Source organism: Xiphophorus hellerii, chromosome 17, assembly GCF_003331165.1.
Source record: "Xiphophorus hellerii strain 12219 chromosome 17, Xiphophorus_hellerii-4.1, whole genome shotgun sequence".
Lineage (NCBI taxonomy): Eukaryota > Metazoa > Chordata > Actinopteri > Cyprinodontiformes > Poeciliidae > Xiphophorus > Xiphophorus hellerii.
Genome location: NC_045688.1, coordinates 11,349,743 through 11,368,496, shown reverse-complemented (window position 1 = coordinate 11,368,496; position 18,754 = coordinate 11,349,743). Strand labels below are relative to the sequence as shown.

General features: G+C 40.2%; 1 protein-coding gene across 2 annotated transcripts in view; it reads left to right on the top strand.

The window, feature by feature from the left end:
* znf800b (zinc finger protein 800b) overlaps positions 1-18,414 on the top strand; it is a 30,181-nt gene extending 11,767 nt beyond the window's left edge. For both annotated transcript variants that reach the window (XM_032589773.1, XM_032589774.1), the window contains exons 2-12: positions 1,154-1,256; positions 2,404-2,731; positions 4,911-5,006; positions 6,904-7,047; positions 9,661-9,841; positions 10,328-10,505; positions 10,624-10,786; positions 10,989-11,338; positions 12,393-13,523; positions 15,565-15,676; positions 16,581-18,414. In XM_032589773.1, coding sequence (XP_032445664.1) covers positions 1,200-1,256; positions 2,404-2,731; positions 4,911-5,006; positions 6,904-7,047; positions 9,661-9,841; positions 10,328-10,505; positions 10,624-10,786; positions 10,989-11,338; positions 12,393-13,523; positions 15,565-15,666 — 2,730 coding nt within the window. In that variant the 5' untranslated portion in view covers positions 1,154-1,199 and the 3' untranslated portion in view covers positions 15,667-15,676; positions 16,581-18,414. The remainder of the gene's footprint in view (positions 1-1,153; positions 1,257-2,403; positions 2,732-4,910; positions 5,007-6,903; positions 7,048-9,660; positions 9,842-10,327; positions 10,506-10,623; positions 10,787-10,988; positions 11,339-12,392; positions 13,524-15,564; positions 15,677-16,580) is intronic.
* Positions 18,415-18,754: the final 340 nt, after the last annotated feature.

Genomic DNA, 18,754 nt, shown 5'->3' with positions numbered 1-18,754 from the left:
GGGGGGGAAACAAACGTAACACAGTATACGACTTCCAAGCCACACTAATCTGCTGTTTTGTGAAGCTCTTTTTGGTTGGTTTTTATCTCTGTTTTTAGACTCAGCTTCACTTACAACATTATTAAATTGTGTACAGTTGTAGAAAAGGATTGTACTTTTTGATTGTACTTTCTACTCCATCTGGAATTCAAATGATTTAATTGTTTGGAGTCATACTTCTCACAGAACAGGTAGTGTGTCACCAGCTCAGTTTATCAGATTTTATCAATAGTTCCCACTAGAGGGCAGCAAGGTTAATTTTTTTTTCTTATAAAATAATTTAATAAAATAATAATAAAATAATAAAATAAAAAAACTAAAATAATTTGATACAAATAATTCTTGTTTTAAATTGGTGATTTGCTCTTACAAATACTTTGCCTTGTCTATTTATTTGTGATATGCTCTTAAAAGTTTGCACTGCTGATTTGGAGTTTAGCTGGTTGAGATTTCTCTTTATAAAGTATTAATCTCTTTGGATGTTTTACCCTTTTATTGCTTTCAAAAAGGATAAAATGCAGTAATTTTGCTGTAATATATTCTGCTTCCTGTTAAATACTGAGAACTATCTCCCTGTGGTGAGCTCATGCTTGATGTCTCTCCATAGTGAATAGTTTTCTTTCAAAATGGTCTTTACAGCGTTTCTACTTCCTCTAACAAAATTTTTAAGCACCTAATTTTTAGTTTCCTGCTCACCGATCAGGGGCAGTCAAGTGCAAATATCCTTTGATGACTGACACCACATCTATAATTTTAAACTGCTCTGTATTCACATTTCTTACATTCTTGTCAGTCTGACAGAGAAATTAAATATGTGGAAGATGATTTACAAAGGCAGCTCATCTTTTGGTTAAGATTTTGTTCCACAGTAACAGTTAAATTAGCTTGTTTTTAAAGAATTGATATGTATGCATTTATGTTAGCAGTTTTCCTGTGTCATGAATTTGCTAAAGATTCCAAATTTGATTAAAAACAAAGATCACACTCTTGGTTCTGACGTTTTGTTATCTATTTTGGCTCAGCTTAAGTCACCAACAGCCATTTTTAACTTTAGTCACTCACCCAGCTGGAGTGGTGTCTAATTCATTAGCTTACTGTTGTTGCATGGTTACAGGTAAGCTGGTAGTGAACGTGTGGTACACCAGGCCAGTCGTGGGAGCATGGCGAAGGCCCAGAAATCACCTGGGAGGAAGACTGCTCATTGTCTCCGCAGACAGGTACTGCAAAAAAAAAACAATAACACTCACTCCTCTTTTCCCACTTAGATTTTCTTGAATAGTTGTGATAAATGTTTTTTGACGGGTGTTCATAGCTGACTTGGCTGAAATGATGTGTCCTGCCACCTCATGCAAGCACTTGTGTTTGAATGTACGGAGTGACCCAGTGGCCAAGCGGTACACCGTCTTGTGCTGATGTATTGTAATGTGCCTAATGTGAACTCATTTATCCATTTCCAAGGGCAGCAGGGACACACAGTTAGCTAGACAGACACAGACAGAGAAAATGAGAATAAATTGGTTTGTGGGAAAGAAAAAAAAAGATTAAGGAGTGGAAGAGGAGGAAGGTCTGGTTTACAGACACACTTATCAGCTCAAGGGTGGCTGTGTATTCTGAAGATAATCGTCCTTCACAAATAGTCCAGCTGTTCAGCTGACTCGATGGCCATACACATGGATACCATCCACATCCAAGTGTTCTGAGCCCATATTTGTTACCGACAATGTACATTTGTGTACCTGGTGAAGATCCTAGGAGTTTGAAAAAAATTACAAGGCTGGCTTTTAGCATTTTCCAAGCTCGGAAAGTCAACAATATTTAATAATGATGCATTCGCTATTACTTATTCTGTTTTCTAATGGAATAAAAAGTGAAAAGTGTAAGCTTTCTAGAATTTGTAGTAGAACTGATCTAAATGAACCCGGACACCAAAAGAGCAGTCAGCCTTTTATCACACAGCCAAGTCAGAAGCCAACTTCAGACCTGGCTGTACAAGCATCAAAATATTCATTTTTGAAATGGAAAATGTTTAAATGCCTTTATAAGCCTTTGTTCAAATCAAAAGTACTCTTACCCCTTGTTTTTGTCTAAATTCTCCCAACATGTTTATGGCAGCATAATACTGGTGAGATACTTTTGAAAGCTGAAAAACTGTTTTCCACCATCGATCTCTATTTAATCTGACTTTGATTTAGCTATTTTGTGTACCAAAATGGCCTTCTTTAGATGCGCAAGTCCCTGTAATATTAGATTGCAAGCAATCCCTCACATCCTTTGAATGATAACTTTGATTATAGCGATTTCAGTTGATTTCTTTTTTTGTATATACATTTTTTTTTTCTTCATTTCTGGTCTGGTTTTTCTCAGGGTGGTGGTCAGACAGAGATGGAGGAACTTAACGTGGACACTCAGCATCCACCACAAGGGCAGTCCAAGGGAGGAGATCAAATCCTTATTCAAAATTCTTCTCCCGCTGGAAGCTTGTTGGAAAACTGCGAGCACAAGGAAGCTCCGTTGGAGTCCCAGGAAAAGAGCGACACCTCTGCCCAGACGCAGGCCAAGTCTCTGTGGAAGCCCATTCCCCCTCTGCTGCCCGAATCCCACAGGAGCACCAGCACAGAGACCAGGGACCAGAGCTGCCAGACCGAGGAGCAGGGTCAGCCTACCATGGCCAATAACGACGGCCATAACACAGGTGCTTCTTTTGATTCTACACGTCTCGCCGCTTTGATTCATTCACCTCCAGGCCAAGACTGTCCGTCAACCCCCTGTGTAGCTTCACTGCCAGGGCACCGAATGTAGCCGCTCAAAATAAAGCTGAATGATTTGTTCTCACTGAGAAATCGACTGCTTTGTAGAGGAGCTGTTTTTGGCTCCGAGTGCCACGACGTGCATGAGAAGTTGGCCCGGGTTATCCAAACATTTAAGACAGTTTAGTTTGCAGTGGAATTCGTCCTGCCAGGGTTTGCACCCTGTTGAATCAAGCTCCAGTCATATTTAGAGTTTGAACGGATGCTAGTCGTGTTTTGGTGTAATTCTTTGAGCACTCACTGTAAACAGGACTGATCTTTGACCCCCACCAGGGGGTTATGCGGGTTCAGTGACCAGTGCTGCTGGGATTAAAGCAGTTTAGAAGTAGAGATGAGGGGGGATGGTGGGGAAGACAATGCTCTCTGTCACCCATTTAGTTAAGCTAATCCTTTTCCCACCGTTCTCATTCATGTTTCCAACCTTTCTAGTCGATGCCTTAGGGGACTTGTCACTGCATCCACAGCTTTTCCTCACCGGTCTTTTGCTTTTACCTCATCAAATCAGCTGACCTGACTGTGAAATGGATCGAGTCCATGCTGCTTTTCCACTCAGGGCTCATGAATGAACTGCATCTAACTCTGATCAAGTTGATGGCCATGAGGGAGGGGCCGACTGACCCAGGCTGACACAGTTTTAACCTGCGTCACACACCTATTGTTGCATACGTTTGTCTGCAGTCATTCACATGTAAAAGCCGGTGTGACAAGCTTTTAAATATTAACTGCATTACCATTTATCTGCTAACGAGGAGCATCTCCTGGTCAAGTCCGTCTGATTTGATCTGCTGATATTGAACTATACTATGAGCAGATATAAAACCAACTTAAAAATCGTATTTTCTAGCCTAATGTTAATTGTCATCAGTTATTTCTGTTGGGTGCATTGGCGACATCATGACACATGTATGAGAGAACAGATACTATAATACAGCATTTTAATGTTATTTTGAAACAAAGGCTCTTTAAGATGTTTTAATATTCCTGATTATTGATTAGGGAGGGTTGAATCACAAACACGAGTCTCACAGACAGGTTGAATGCTCAGAGGGACAAACTGAGCACTATTGCTGAGCTCTTCAACCTCCCTGTTGTCTGCCTTAAGTCTCACTTCCTTTCATTATCATTCAGCATAGATAAAATGCTAGCACTGTCTTGATTCAGTAACAACTTTGACAAGAGTGTTGTTGCAACTGACAACACTAATTTTCCAACTAAGTGCTTGGAAACGGTGCTTTTACTATTCAGAAAAAGATCAGACATTAGAGTTGCCAACCAGCCAGTTGTTAGTCAGGACCGATCAACCTGAACATCCACTGATACTAGTAACCAATTGGTTTCTCAGTGCAACTTTAGCAGGTTGTCGTATGATGTTGGAGTTGTTCTCCTTTATTTTGTATTATATGTTTCAAAACCTCAACAGTGAAAATTAGACTTTTATGTAAAAATAGCATCACAACAATTACCTTTGGTTTCCTTTCAGATTTCAACATTTGTAACAAAGCATGTCAGTAAATAAAAAAAAAAAAAAAAAGATTCTTCTTCAGGATTTCTGCGTCCTACTTGACCCTTAACTTTGTTGTGATTCAGGTCACCAGTGAATGAGGACATGTCCTTTGGGACGCATCTCTGATTTCGTCAGATTAGGTGACAATAAGATGCTCTGGTCTGTGTTGAACCAAAAGGACAGATGAAGTCCTCGCCGTGTTCTTCATTAGCCCAACTGAAAGCCGTTAACTTCATTTTTCTGGTGCATTGCATTTGTTCTTCTGTAGGGATCCAGATTTTACTTTGAAGAAAGATGTCCTCCTTTAACTTTGCCTTTGCCTCTCTTTCCTTTAAGAGCATGTGTGGTGTTAGTGTGGTAGAAGGTAATAAGGTCAGAATGAATCACTGTCCTGTACAGATCTCATTGTGTGGGCTCTTTTCAGCACACAGTAATTTTCCTCGTTCATAGCCGCTGCGCAGACCTCTTCTCTTGCGATGCTATAGTTCTCTAAGATGGCCATACTCTTATACAATTAGGAGCTGACTTTGATATAATGCTGTGTCTTTCTCTCTGTCTAGGTTTGTGTGTTGAGCCTGGCGATCCCCCTCTGCTCCAACAGCCTCTGCAGACCTCCAAGTCTGGGATTCAGCAGATAATTGAATGCTTCCGATCCGGTATGCGTCTCTGTTTTCTTGTTGTTTCCTCCTCCTTTTCTCTACCTCTCTGCTCCAGCTCCTTATCATTATTTTTAATGTGTGTCCTGTTGTTTTCATTGGGTTGTTCAGTGATGCGTTGTGATTAAAACCCTCATTATGAAGAGCTGGATTTAAACAAAAGGAGGACACAGTTAATGTTCTTTCTGGATTATTTTGTATTCATTCTTTTTAAGCATTTTTCTGTTCATTTGATTAAATATTAATTCTTAAAAGTTTAGAAGTGTATCTAAAATCTATTAACTGTATATTTTTTAGAGTTGCACTGTTCTGAAGTTTTAGCCCAATTTAATATATTTGACTTTTGTAATTCTTTAAACAGCATTATTATTTTAGCAGATTCAGACTTTTAATTTTAACTTTTTTCCAGGATTAAACCACCAATATTTCTTTAACCTTCTACTTTATTAGTCTCATTATTTATATTCAAAGCATCTAATTTGCCATATTTATCGTAGCAGTAATACAAAAACAAATATAAGATATATTGCGTGTGGTTAGCACAGCAAGCTCTTTAAACAGTGCAGTTTTTTTTATGTGTTCTCTATAGAGAATGAACTGAAATGCCAAAAGGCTGCCATTAGTTTCACTCCATAACAAACACAGGGTGAAAGTTCCCACTTTAGGAAAGAACACAAGTTTGGGTTTTGGTAACAGCATCAACTCTGAAGACTTCTGTTTAAGCTAAAAATCGTCCGACTCCAGTCACTCGCCAATCTCAGGGTGCAGTTCTTGTTTCTACCGATTACCTGGCTGCACATCTTCAATAGTTGCAATCATTATTTAACCTCGCCTGTGTTGCCTCTAAACCTGCGTTGTGTAGATGTCACCCAGGCCATTTTACCTCTGTCCCAAATCACATTTAACCTTAACATTTGTGATTGAAAATGGAACCTGAGGAGGTTTACACACGTGTGAGCGCCAGCTAGTAGCAGAAAAATCATTTTTTATCAAAATTACAGAACCATGGCTTTAAAAGGACAATAGAAACCAGATAGCCAGTGTTTTATCCTGTGCTGCTGAATTATCCAGACAGGCTGCTACTCGGCAACCTCTGAAGAAGTGAAGTTCAGTTGCTGGTTAAAAGAAACACTGTTTGTCCTTTAGTGTTGCTGTTTTTGATTCGACTATAATTCCTGGATTTGTCTGTGTCTGTGTTTAAACATATAATTGCACAGCCTGATGGAAATACTCTGCAGAATACAGAATTTGCACTCCTTCTACTGTAAAATGTGCTCTCTAAAACTGCTACGAGAACTCAAGTTCAATCTGAATTGATTACAAACCACTTTAATCAGAAGGCCGATGGCAATGACATAAAAAGTGGAAAGGGGCTCTTTTTATGGAAATTAAACACTTTAAAACAAAAGAAACCAGGGAAAAGAGAAGAAAGATTGATTAGAATCCGGATGATTTGATTTCTTTTTTTCCTGTGAAAGAAATTCCACAGATAAGGACAAAAATACCCCTGATATTTACTACTTGACCAATTAGGCTTAGCAAAGCAAACCAGTCAACAGAAGTTATAAAATCTTTTTTTCATGAAGTAAAAGAAGGGAAAAAAAATTAAACCACGATCCAAACAATCACAACCGCTATTTTGTTGCACCCCAATTCTCTTTTGTTAAAGTTCAAATCATCAGTTTGAAAAAAAATGACTTAATCACTACCAATCTCCTTTCGAAATATGTGAAATGCCAAAAAACGTTATTGCAGACCTTTTTGAACAAAGTTCCAGGCGGACTTGCCATTTTCTCCTGGAAGATCGCATTAAAATGGATAATGCGGTACAGAAAGATCCATCTGCTCACTGTTTTTTTTTTTTTTGTTTGTTTTGTTTGTTTTTTTTAACTTGCAGGCACCAACCAGCTCAGAAGTATGCTACTGAGGGAGGTAGACACCATCTTTGAGTGTAAACTGTGTCGCAGTCTGTTCAGAGGCCTCCCGAACCTCATCACGCACAAAGAGTACTACTGCTTGTCACGGCTACCTGAATCTGATGGTGAGTAATGCAGCACATACAATACCAAAACCCTGTGAAGTTTTGTGAATTTACAAGAAATCTCGACTGACAAACCAACTCAAAGTAGTGCATAACTGTAACCGCTGATGTCTGCCATTTCATGCCATTATAAATCCATGTTTGTTAGAGAACGCTAGCAAACAGAATCATGGAGACCAAGAGACTCTGCTTAAAAATTCCCCACAACTTGATCCCTGATCTTTCTGCAGAGTTAAATCATATTAAAAGTTGGAGATGGAGCTACAATGGTTTTAATCAAAGCTTATTTATGTATTAATTATCGACCACATTTATTATTGATAAATGTGGTCAAGTTGATGGCACATGTAATTTGTAAGGGACTGTAAACATGCAGATATCCACTGAAGCAAAGGACTCGTGCAAATCATTCTTGATCCACTTTCAAAACCCTAAAGTAAAAGCATAAGACGTCAAAAAGCCTAAATGGCCTCTCTTGTTGTGAAAATCAACAGAGAGAACAAGTGATGGTTACATAGATTAATTTGTTCTTGCTAAAGATGAAGTAAACATCTGAAAGCATCCCACAGATCAGCTAGATTTGTCTTGATTTCATCTAAGTCATTGTGAACTCTGAAGTTTGTACAAACACTCTCTGCCTTCACAGTCTCCTTGGACTTCTTCACATTTTACTTCAGTATTCTGTCACTCCAAGGATCCCTGACTCACTTTCATGCCATCTGTCTCCTAATTATGATTCCTGTCCTTGCACTTTCATATAGAAGCATAGGCGCACAGTAGAATCTTCTCTCCTTTGAACGTTTATTACACAAAGGCCAGCTTTCCCTCCATCAGAGAGACTATAATTTGTCAGTGTTTGAGCTTTTTCAAATTCTAATTAGCTGCAGTGTGTTTCTATGTTTCCACTCTTAACTCCAGGGGATGAAGAAGTCTGTAAAACTCTTGATATCATTTCTGTAACTCTCCCCTCCTAGAAGGGATAGCAATCCTAACAAAGGAAGTCGATATATTTTGCTCAGTTTTCTCCACCTTACCAATTACAGCTGTATGAACCTTTTCCATCCTAATACTATCATCATCTGCCTGGGGTTGTAATGATGTTTCCTCTGCACAAGTAGCTTGGTTTTCCTCAATAAAGAGGTTATAGCTTTGGGTTGGATGTGTACTGTATTATTAAATGAACTAATTGCTGTCGTTTCCATCTTTGATATTCTGAGCATTGATCGTTTGTGGTTGCGGCAAAGTTTTGTTTTCCCGAAACACTCGATTTGTCTTACCTGTCGCATTGCACCCCAACAGTCTGAACAGATGAGTCTTCTGCCTCTTCGTTTCTAGTTGAGAATTTTTCACACTAATGTTGCTTAATGGCAAAATGATTATATGTGCTGTAGAGAAGGAAATCTCTCCATGATTAAAAATATTTACCAAACGGATTGAGCAACAAGGAAACATGTTTTTTTTGTTGCTTCTGACAGTCACATTAACAGTATCAATATTTAATGCTTTTTCCCCCTTTTTATCATAATTTAGTCATTAAACAGAAAGTTGAAGGCAGGACTTATTATGTTGTCTATTTTGATTCTAAAGCTTTCATCTGATTCCGATGTATGAGCTCAGAGATTTGAAATGAATGGCTGCTGTTTCAGTTTCTTTATTTTTGTCTGTTAAACGGATTCAGTGGTATGCCAAATTATTCATACCCCTTGAATTTTTCAAATGTTGTCGCACAGAATTTTATATATTGAAACACAGTGTTATATATGGGAGAAACATGAATATGCATTTATCTTAACCATTCCATAGTAGCTTTGACTGGAGGGTTTCTTTTTAATTATCCTGACTGCGTGTTGCTGTAGGGATGCATTAAAAAAAAAAAAAAAAAACGGTTCAAATCATCATCCTTCTTCCTGTTAACTTTGTGGAGCTTTGCTGCTTCCCTACACCAGGGAAGCCGTAGGGAAGCGGGTGGCATGGTGGCAAAAGCTTGGTTCTTTCACCACTGTATGTCACAGTGGTCATGATATATACTCACTGTAATGTTCAGTGTTGGTTTGTTGCCACGCAGCGTTTTGTATGGCATCTAAAAGGTTCAGCATTTGTTTTATCTAACCTGAGGGCATTTTGTCGCTTGTTTACCGTGTTCCCTGCATGGTTATGGATTTCTTTTTGACATTAGCTTTGTTCTTGCCGCTCTTAAGCACGTGTAAAGTTTGTGGAGAGCATGGCCGTCAGTTGTCCTGTTGTAAGATTCACTCACCTGACAATCCTGATTATTGAAGTTTGCAATAATTGTTGACAAAAGAAATAAAACAAGACAACGGCTGTTGCTCTGTTTTATATGTTGACTTGCGTTTCTAATGTATTGTAAAAGTTACAGTGAAATTATAACGCTGTTCTCTTTCAGAGAATTCTCTCAACACCTTACCTCATCTTTTACTGTTCACAGTGGAGTTCTGACCCCAGCTTTCACAATCATACATAAAATAACCACAACTGAAAAACAAATGCCTATTTTAATACACTAGGTTTGTGTGTGTGGTTAATGGCATTATGTTGTAACAAACCTACCCCTGAACTCTGTTTGAAGTAATGGATGATGATCTTCTCTGACAGGCTCTTCTGGTGATGACCGACAGAGTGTAGCCATGAAGGATTTACTGGATGCTATATATCCTAGAGCTGACCGGCCCGACTATGTGGTCCGATTAGAGCCCATTCAGACCACCAACAAGGCGGTGTTCCAGTACCTCACCACAGACGAGGAGCTGGCGAGATTTCCATCACACACAACCAGGTACGTTTTATTAAAACAAGGGACAAACACGTATTTATGGTACAAACCCGATGCATTTAAATTCACAAACAGAATGTATTTTATTGACTTAGATAGATAGATAGATAGATAGATAGATAGATAGATAGCATTTATTGTCATTGAACAGAATTCAACGAAATTTCCATTGCAGCTCCCGTGCAAAAGGTCAAATATATACAGTAAAAATAAACAAACACACAATAATAATAATAACAATATATACAACTAAATTAACTAAAGGCACTCAACCATCCAAAGAAGTAGCAGCAGGTCCAATTATGGCAAAGTACGGATAATGTGACAGTGCAAAGTGCAGAACAATATGGCTGTGTGGGGATGGGGGATATATATGTGTGACTGCGAGGTTATGATATGTGTGGGAGGGGGGGGCGGCAGGGAGTAATGGCTCTGACGGCTGTGGGGAAGTGACTTAGGTCACTCATTTGTTTTTGTTGTTCATCACAGTGCCAGAGAGAGTCCTGTTGCTTGGGAAGGAGAGACCATGGAGGGTGTGGAAAACAATCCAGTCAGTCAGCCAAATGCACCTGAGAGCCACGGCAGTCCAGGACCGAAGACATGGGAGGCTGACGATGAGGCGAAAGAGGAACATCCAAAACCTGAAGACGAGGGCTCCAACAGTGGGGTAGGTTGTAAATTAGTTGTTCAACGACTCTCTTTGTAAGTCTTTTTAAAATATTTTTTTTACAAGGTCTGTCTTGCTTTTGGTACAAAATATGTTTTTACTTTTTCTGACCATCCAGGTTGAAGATGTGACCATTTCCTGTTGTCTCTGTGGCCAAGACTTTAACTCCCGTCGGAGTATCAGGCGTCACTGCCGCAAAATGCACCAAACTAAACTCGAGGAGCTCCGAAAGTTCACGGAGACGCGCACAGTTCCTACAAGCCTGCTCTCCATGGTGAAAGGTAGGGAATTATACAGTGAATAGAAATGAGTTCTGTAACATATCAATTCAAAGAACTAGCTCATGATATTAGAAAAAAACACATTTTCTTGTCCAGTTTCAGGTCTTTAGCTGAAGAGATGCAGTTTCTAGATAAACTGTGCTTTTAGTTTGAAAAAATAAATGATCAGTCTGAATAGATATGTATCTCTGTGTTGTTGAAGGCCGACCAAGGACTCTCAGTACACCAACTGGAAAGTCCTGCCCAGTGTGCCTGAAAACCTTCGCCACCAAAGCCAACGTGCGGCGGCACTTTGACGAGGTGCACCGGGGTCTACGGAGGGACACCATCACACCAAACATCGCGTCAAGGCCAGGCCAGCCCTTCTCACTGGAAGTCACACCACCCAAGAAGAGCAGCAATTCCTCCCCAACACGTGCCCACAGCTCCAAGACCACTCCTGTGAACTCTAAAACATCCACCTCAAACCAAGCCCAAGGGAAGCCTCAGAGTAAGCAGACGAACTCGGCCTCATGTCGATGCACCTTGTGCAAGAGGAACTACAGCTCCCAGGTTGGTGGATTGACTCTATCACTGGTTTTCACTGATTATCAAATGTGCTTTGGTTATGAAAGCATTTCCAGTGCCTTCTAATAATATTCACATCCCTTGAACCTTTTTTGTGACATTACAACAACAAATCATGCATGTTATTTGAATATTGTGTGGTATCCCAGTGCAAAGTAGGATATTGAAAGGTGGGAGGAAAATGGTCAATGGTTTTCAAAATATATATCAAACTAAAAACATGTGCCATGTAATTGCTTTGAACACACTGTGTCAAAGCGATTGACATGTAGAACCAGAGGTGTCCCGATGCAACTTTTTCACTTCTGATGAGGTACCCATATTGCAGCTTTCACTATTGGCCAACACCAATATTGACCCAATAAGATATCAGCAACAATAGATATGAGATTTATTTATTATTTATTATTAACCAGTAGATCTGTGTGAGATGCAAGTACTGCTTAATACAAATGATAGGGATGGACTAAATTCTGGGCCGGACTAAATACGGGAGTGGAGTGTTTTCATCCGTATGCCTATATCAGAGATTTTAGACCAGCGGTGGGAAATCCTGGTCCTCGAGGGCCGGTGTCCTGCAACTCTTAGATGTCTCCCTGGTCCAACACACTTGAATCCAACAGCTGAATCACCTCCTAAGTGCAGTCAGGTTCTCCAGAGTCCTGCTAATGGTCTCATTATTTGACTCAGGTGTGTTGAAGTAGAGATGCATCTGAAAGTTGCAGGAGACCGGCCCTCGAAGCCTGGAGTTGCCCACCCCTGTTTTAGATGCAGGCCGGTATAATCCGATACAAATTTTTTGGCTGATTTTGGACCGATATCTGTATCTGCATATCTATAGACTAAGACTTTGAAAATTCTGCTTTTTGAAATACCCCAAGCTCAGTCAGATTGCACGAAAAGCATCATTTTTAAAAGGATTTGACTCTATCGCATGAAAAGGGAAACGTATCCAGGTTTGTGGTTGTAATGTAAAATGTGTTGGGTGAGATTTTCTGGTGGCGTGTTCTAAAAAACACTTTGTTTGTTCTTTTTTTAGCTTATGTTAAAGAGACACATGCGCATCGTGCACAAGATCTACAGTGTCAAAAGTAACAAGTCTGGTGGCACACCATCACCTGCTCCTGCTGTAAACACCCCTAGCACGGGCAGCACTAATGTTAGCCTTAGCAACAATGTAAGAGTGAAGGAGGAAGCAGTGGAGCCATCAGACGAAGATGATGACATTGACGGCAGCCCTGCTCCATCTCTCTCTAACAACAACGGGACATCTAAAGGTGTACCACAAGCTGTTCTGAAGGTGAAAGAGGAGGAAGCCCCATCCAGTCCGAAGGTACCTTCATCCACATCTTCATCCTCGTCCCGTGGAGGGAACACATGCACAAACATGGCAGCCAAATTAAGCAAGTTGTCAGTCGGCTTTGACTTCAAGCAGCTCTTCTGCAAGCTGTGCAAACGACAGTTCAGCTCACGTCAGAACTTAACGAAGCACATTGAACTGCACACAGACGGCAACGACATCTTCATCAAGTTCTACCGCTGCCCTCTGTGTCGCTACGAGTCACGTCGCAAACGTGACGTCCTGCGCCACGTGACGGTCGTCCACAAGAAGTCGTCGCAATACCTGGCAAAGATCATGCCCAAACTGGAGAGCAGGGCGGTGAAGAGGCTGGCAGAGGTGGTCCTGAACAGTACCAAGAGGACAGGCAGCAGCGTCAAGGAGGAGATGAACGGGCGTCACATTTCGTCATCGTCTTCCTCCTCCTCTTCTTCTCCATCACCCCCAATCACCCGCAAACAAGAAGCCTCCACGTCTGCCTCGACCGCCACTTCAGCCTCCGCCCCGCCTCCCGCCCCCATCACCAGGAAGCAGCAGGAGCTTTCATCTCCGGTCTCGACTCCCTCCCCGCCCGTCACCCGCAAGCAGGAGAGACAGCAGACGGCTCACCAGTCCCGCCCCATCAGCCCTCCTCTGACCCGGCGCAGTGAGAAACACTCGCTCTCTCGCAGTGCCCCCTCCTCGACCTCATCCAGTAACCAAGCCCCGCACACCCGGCGACACGACGTCCAATCAGAGAGCAGCCCCGTGACGTCATCCACTGAAGTCAAAGTGACGAAGAATTTCTCTCTTCATGCTTGTGACCAGTGTGGGCGGGCGTTTGCTAAGAAGGTAGGGATTTTAATTAGCCAAACAAATTGGTTCTAAAGAGGAAATCTTTTTTCACAAACTCGACTACAGTTTTATTTTTTATTTTTTCTGTTGAGTCTGGCTTCCTACTAATTCTAATAAAAATATTAGAGCACAACAGTTTAACTATTTTTTCATCAAAAAGGTTTACACAAATGACAAATTTTTATGTCTTGTGCGATTGCACCTAAATAAAACATTTATCGGTCCCTCCAGGATTTTAATGTTTTTTTGTGACTGTTGCGGCATAAAACTACTAATTTTGTGACACTTCTTTTCAAAATGTTGCCGTCAGAGTTGCACATTTTTTTACTGTAACATGGTCTTACAAAAAGTTGTGGTAATTCGTGAAAATGTACATTCATGCAAAACTTTCAAGTGGTGAGTGAATTTGCATCAATAGTTGCGATCGCAACATTGCAGCATCCTAGAGGGACTGATTTATTGACTCATTAAATATTTTAAAGAAGAAATTCAAAAGCTAAAATGAAACTTGTGGAGTACCCAAGAAATTCAAGCAAGTGCCAGGGCTCCCTTCGCACTAAGTGCAACTCTTACTCAGGAATGGCAGCAGGTACAGGCAAGTGTTTCTATGCACAATCGCTGCATCTGGTGTCAGCAAGGGCAGCAAAAAGCCTCAACTCCAATGAAAACAGACTCCTGTCATGCTGGAAGTACCAGCATTTGACTGACAGTATGGAGATAGTATCTCCAAGGACTTTTGCAAAAAGAATTGTGTTGAAGAGAAAAGGCGGACGCTTCGCATGCAGAGGTCCCTCATGTGCTGGAGTGACATGAGTTGCTTTGCCTCAATTTGCCTAAAACACTCCCCCAAATAAAGAATGGAGCCAGAAATCCTACCGGGGCCAATTTGCCCAACAAACCAGAAGCAACACTGTGATGAGCAATGTTTTTTTTCTTTCAGCATGATGGAACATTATGCCATAAGACAGCAGTGATAAACTGCTTTAAGGATCAAAATGTAAAAGTTTTAGCTTTGTGCTTTTTAACCCCATTTAACCGCAACATGTCCTCAGCTCTCAAAAATGTTAGTGGACTGAAAAGATCCTCCTAAAAAAAAGCAAGAAGGGCTCTTCACCAGTCAGGATTTGCCTCGTATACTGCAAGTCTTAGGAAAAGAAAGGCCAAGATTCAAACTTTGGAAAAAAATGCAACTTGTCCATCAGATGTGCCCTAGTCAGCTTTTCTATTGCTTTTATGAATGTGCATTCAATGGGGCTTTTCATCCCTGTGTGTTGAGTAGGTGTCCCCTATCTGCTGCTGAGAATAGAGAGACCAGCTTATTTATTTTGGAGGACAGAACTGCATTGTACCCCATTTTATATGAATTTAATTGGCTGTTTGGCCAGCATAAGGCGCCATTCATGTGAGAACCGCCACTGGTCTGATTAAAAAAAAAAAAAAGAAGAAATGTTAAAACACTGAGGCAGGAAACTTGGTGGAAAAACAAGGTTGCCACCAGTCTTAAAACTTTTGTGCTGACTATAAAATCCCCCAAATTATGTAAATGTGGCATTTATTGGTTCCAACAATCTGCCAATGATGGGATAAAAACTGACCTTAACGGTTACATCTCTGTAATGGTGAGCATCAGGCTCGGCTGGTTTACATTCAAAGCCTGTGTGGTGGCGCATCGAGGGCCCGACGTGACGCTCTTCACGCATCTTAACGTGGCGCGATTTTGAGCGTTTGACGCGCCAAGAGTGTCCAACGCACCCAACACGTCCGGAAAGTAGGCCAGCAACGGAAAACAACGGCTAGAGCAACGTAGACGTGTCTGGCGCGCCCTCAACGTGCTTCCACATAGACTTTGAATGTAAACCAGAGTCGCCTGACGTGCAAAACGCTGTGTAGAGCAAAGTGTCAAGCGTCTGCATTCAAAGTGCACACGTGTCGAACTCGGAAGCGTCGGACGCTTGTGGTGTGAACGCACCACGAGTATAAACTTTATTTTATTTTTGCTTCCTCTTCAATTCTTTTTCTCTCTACCTTTGAAATCTAGCTGTACCTGGAGTCTCACAAGCGGAGCCATCGAAACGCTACGGTGGGAGCAGTGAGCAGGAGGAAAGGAGTCAGCACCCGCTCCAAATCTCTGCTCTGGTGAAACGCGCAGTGTAAGAATACAGCACTCACCTTTCTCACACCGACTCTTCTTCATTCCTGTCCCGTCCTCCGGTTTCCTCCCTGTCTTTGTTTTTCCCTCCTCCCCTCACAGTGTGTGTGCAACCAGAAACCACTAAGTAAGGCTGAAATGCTGCGTACCTCAGCACATTCTTAAAAGTCTGCCCTTTTAAGATGTTGCTTACCACAAGTCTTGTGTGTGGCAAAAGTAAGCTTTGGTTCTGTCTGTGCAGAAGACGACTCCTTCTGGTAGAGAGACGAAGCCATTAATCAGCACACTGACCAGCTGTTTCCTCCATTCTTTATTTACCTATTTGTGTATCACACTGCCTCTCTCTGCTCACTAAAAATGGCGACGCGTTTCTGTTCAGGCTTTTAAATCTATAGTTTTATAAATAAATAAATTAGAGGTTACTATTTTTATGACATTGAAACTACAATCTTCCTTTTTTATTGGGATTTTATTAAATAGAGCCACACAAAGTAGTGCATGAAAGTGAAGGACTCATTTGGATTCTACTTAATACTGATAAACAATTAAAGAAAAACAGGTATTTCAAATAAATAAGAGCAACATGTTGGCCAATACATTGGCTGTGGATGCTGATTATGTCAAAATCCTGGGAAATTAGGGAATTTCTTGTTTAGATCTATGAGTATTCATGTCTTAGACTGACCTAGTCAAAACCCAGAGCTAAATCCAATTAGAAAACCTCTGATTTTCATTTGAACATTTAAGAATCACAATTTACTAAATTACATTGACATTTTTGGTTATATTGCAAAGAAGAATAAAAAGGTTTAAGGGGTGAAGTGCTCTAACTTCGGTTCACCTTTAACTTGTGCTGATGATTTCACTGTTTTTCGTTTTTTTCCTTCTCTCATTTCGACTTGCAGATCGCCACAAACGAAGAGCAGAAAGCCACAAACAATTACACAGCAAATCAAAACATTTAACTGGAAAATTGAGACTACTAGAGGAAGTACAAGGAAGACCTGGAAACATGAAGGAAGAAACTAAGCAGGGCCTTACAGAAGAGAATAGTTGCATATGAACCAAAAAAAAAAAAAAAAAACTGTTGTAAACTGACAATATGTAGTTTCATAACGAAGCCAGACAGCCTGCTGCTATCTACACAAAGACTCCAATCTGCTGTACATATACATATCTGTATTTACTCATGTAAATATGGAGCTATATGCAGACTACAGATATTTACTGCTTTGCTTATATTATCCTGCATTTAGCAAGTTGTGAATGAGTGAGAACGAGGAAATCAGAAACTGGATTTCTGGGCTCAGCCCGGTTGCATATGAAAGATATTTTTTGAATTCTTTAAAAATGAAGAATATTATAACTTAATCTTCCTCAGCTGAACTATGCCTCGTTAAAGGGTATTCCACTGGCATCTCAAATCAGTTCCTCGTTTACAGTCTTGAGTTTTTTGGGAAGTGTGAAAGATGTAAATTTCCAACCCTCATTTATTTTCCAAATGAGTTAATCTGCTGTTGTTCTCTGCTGCTTGGCAGCACTAAAACTAGCAAAGGTGAACTTACCTTGAATATGAATTTGTTTTAATTCAGAAATGAAAAAAAAAAAAATCAGTCAAATTGTCCCCATTATAAAACAAAACCCAGTCTTTGTTGTTTATGCTAAAACCTAATTGTCTGATCGAGCTTTGGTGCGACTCTGAAGGTTAAATCTATTTCTTCAGATGGTTTGAAACTTTAAATAATGTATGAAAGACAGAGCTACAGTGAGACTGAGGGTAAAAATTTGCAACAGGTTACAGTCTTACTGCTGTAGTTTTTTAAGACATTAACTGGAAGAATTTACTTTCTAACTGCCTTTATATTGACCTTATGTCCTTCCACAGCCCTATTAGACACGCTGTTATGTTACCTTACATCCTCAGTGCCTAAGAGCTGGTCTACAGAAAGCAAAACCATCCCTGACTGAAAGCCCTCCACAAATCTCTACACTGGAGCATTTTTACATTATCTGTCTGATCTTCGTTTTTAATCTTTACCAACGTAATATGTTTATTTTTACTAGTTTGTGCATTGTTTGCTTATAAAAATGTGTTTCTGTGAGTCCAACCGTTGCGATTGTTAGATGGCGACTGCTGAAGGTCGCAGAGGTAGTCTTTGAGACACTGGGAAGAGTTTGGAGGGAATGAAGAAGACCAAGATCAGAGGAAAGTGAGGAAGACCAAATGTAGATATGTCTTAATGTTCAAACTGTAAGCCATGAAAAAGAACAAACAGCAGAAACAAAGAAAGACCAACCTTTATTTTTGTAACAACAAAGGCTTCTGCAGCAGACATACTGTGTATTAACTCATCCATGTCGGATGGTATAAATAATAGCTATAATAGATAATGTACTTATTTACTTACTAGTTGTTGTTGTTTTTTTTGCCCAGATGTTTCTAACATGTTTGAGCTGTGGGCGTGTCATTCTACAGCAGGTTTAAGTTGCTCACTTGTCACTTGTTTTGTTTTTGTTTCATTTTTTACTGCTTGTTAAAACATGAGAGCACAAAGACATGACTCGGAGGGGTTTAGTTCATGTATGTTTTTTTTTTTTTTGTCCTGAAGTTTTGTTCATCATATGTTGTGATATGTTAAGCTTTTTCCTCTAGAGACCACCAGAAGTAGAAAAGCCTTTTCAGATGTGACCAGAATGTTAAAAGCCACTATTTAATAAATAAAAACATACTACTCAAAAGCCCCCGAGTGGATTTCTATATGGATTTGTGTTTGTTTTGTGTTAGTCGGTTTTATTTTTTTTAAATCATGAATTGTTGAATTTCTTCAACTCATTAGGGCCCCCTACCGGCCTGGGGGAGGCGGGGCACAAAAGAAATGTAAAAGAATTGGCAAATGCACTTCAATGAATTATAACATTAAAACGTTAATTAATGCTAATAATTCAATTTGAAATATGAATACAATTTAGTGAATGCAGTGAATGACATAGATAATGATATTCCTCAGAAAGGAATTTCTTTCTGAGGAATATCAAGATATTCCAAAAAAGGAATATATTTTTTGCACTTTATTGATAA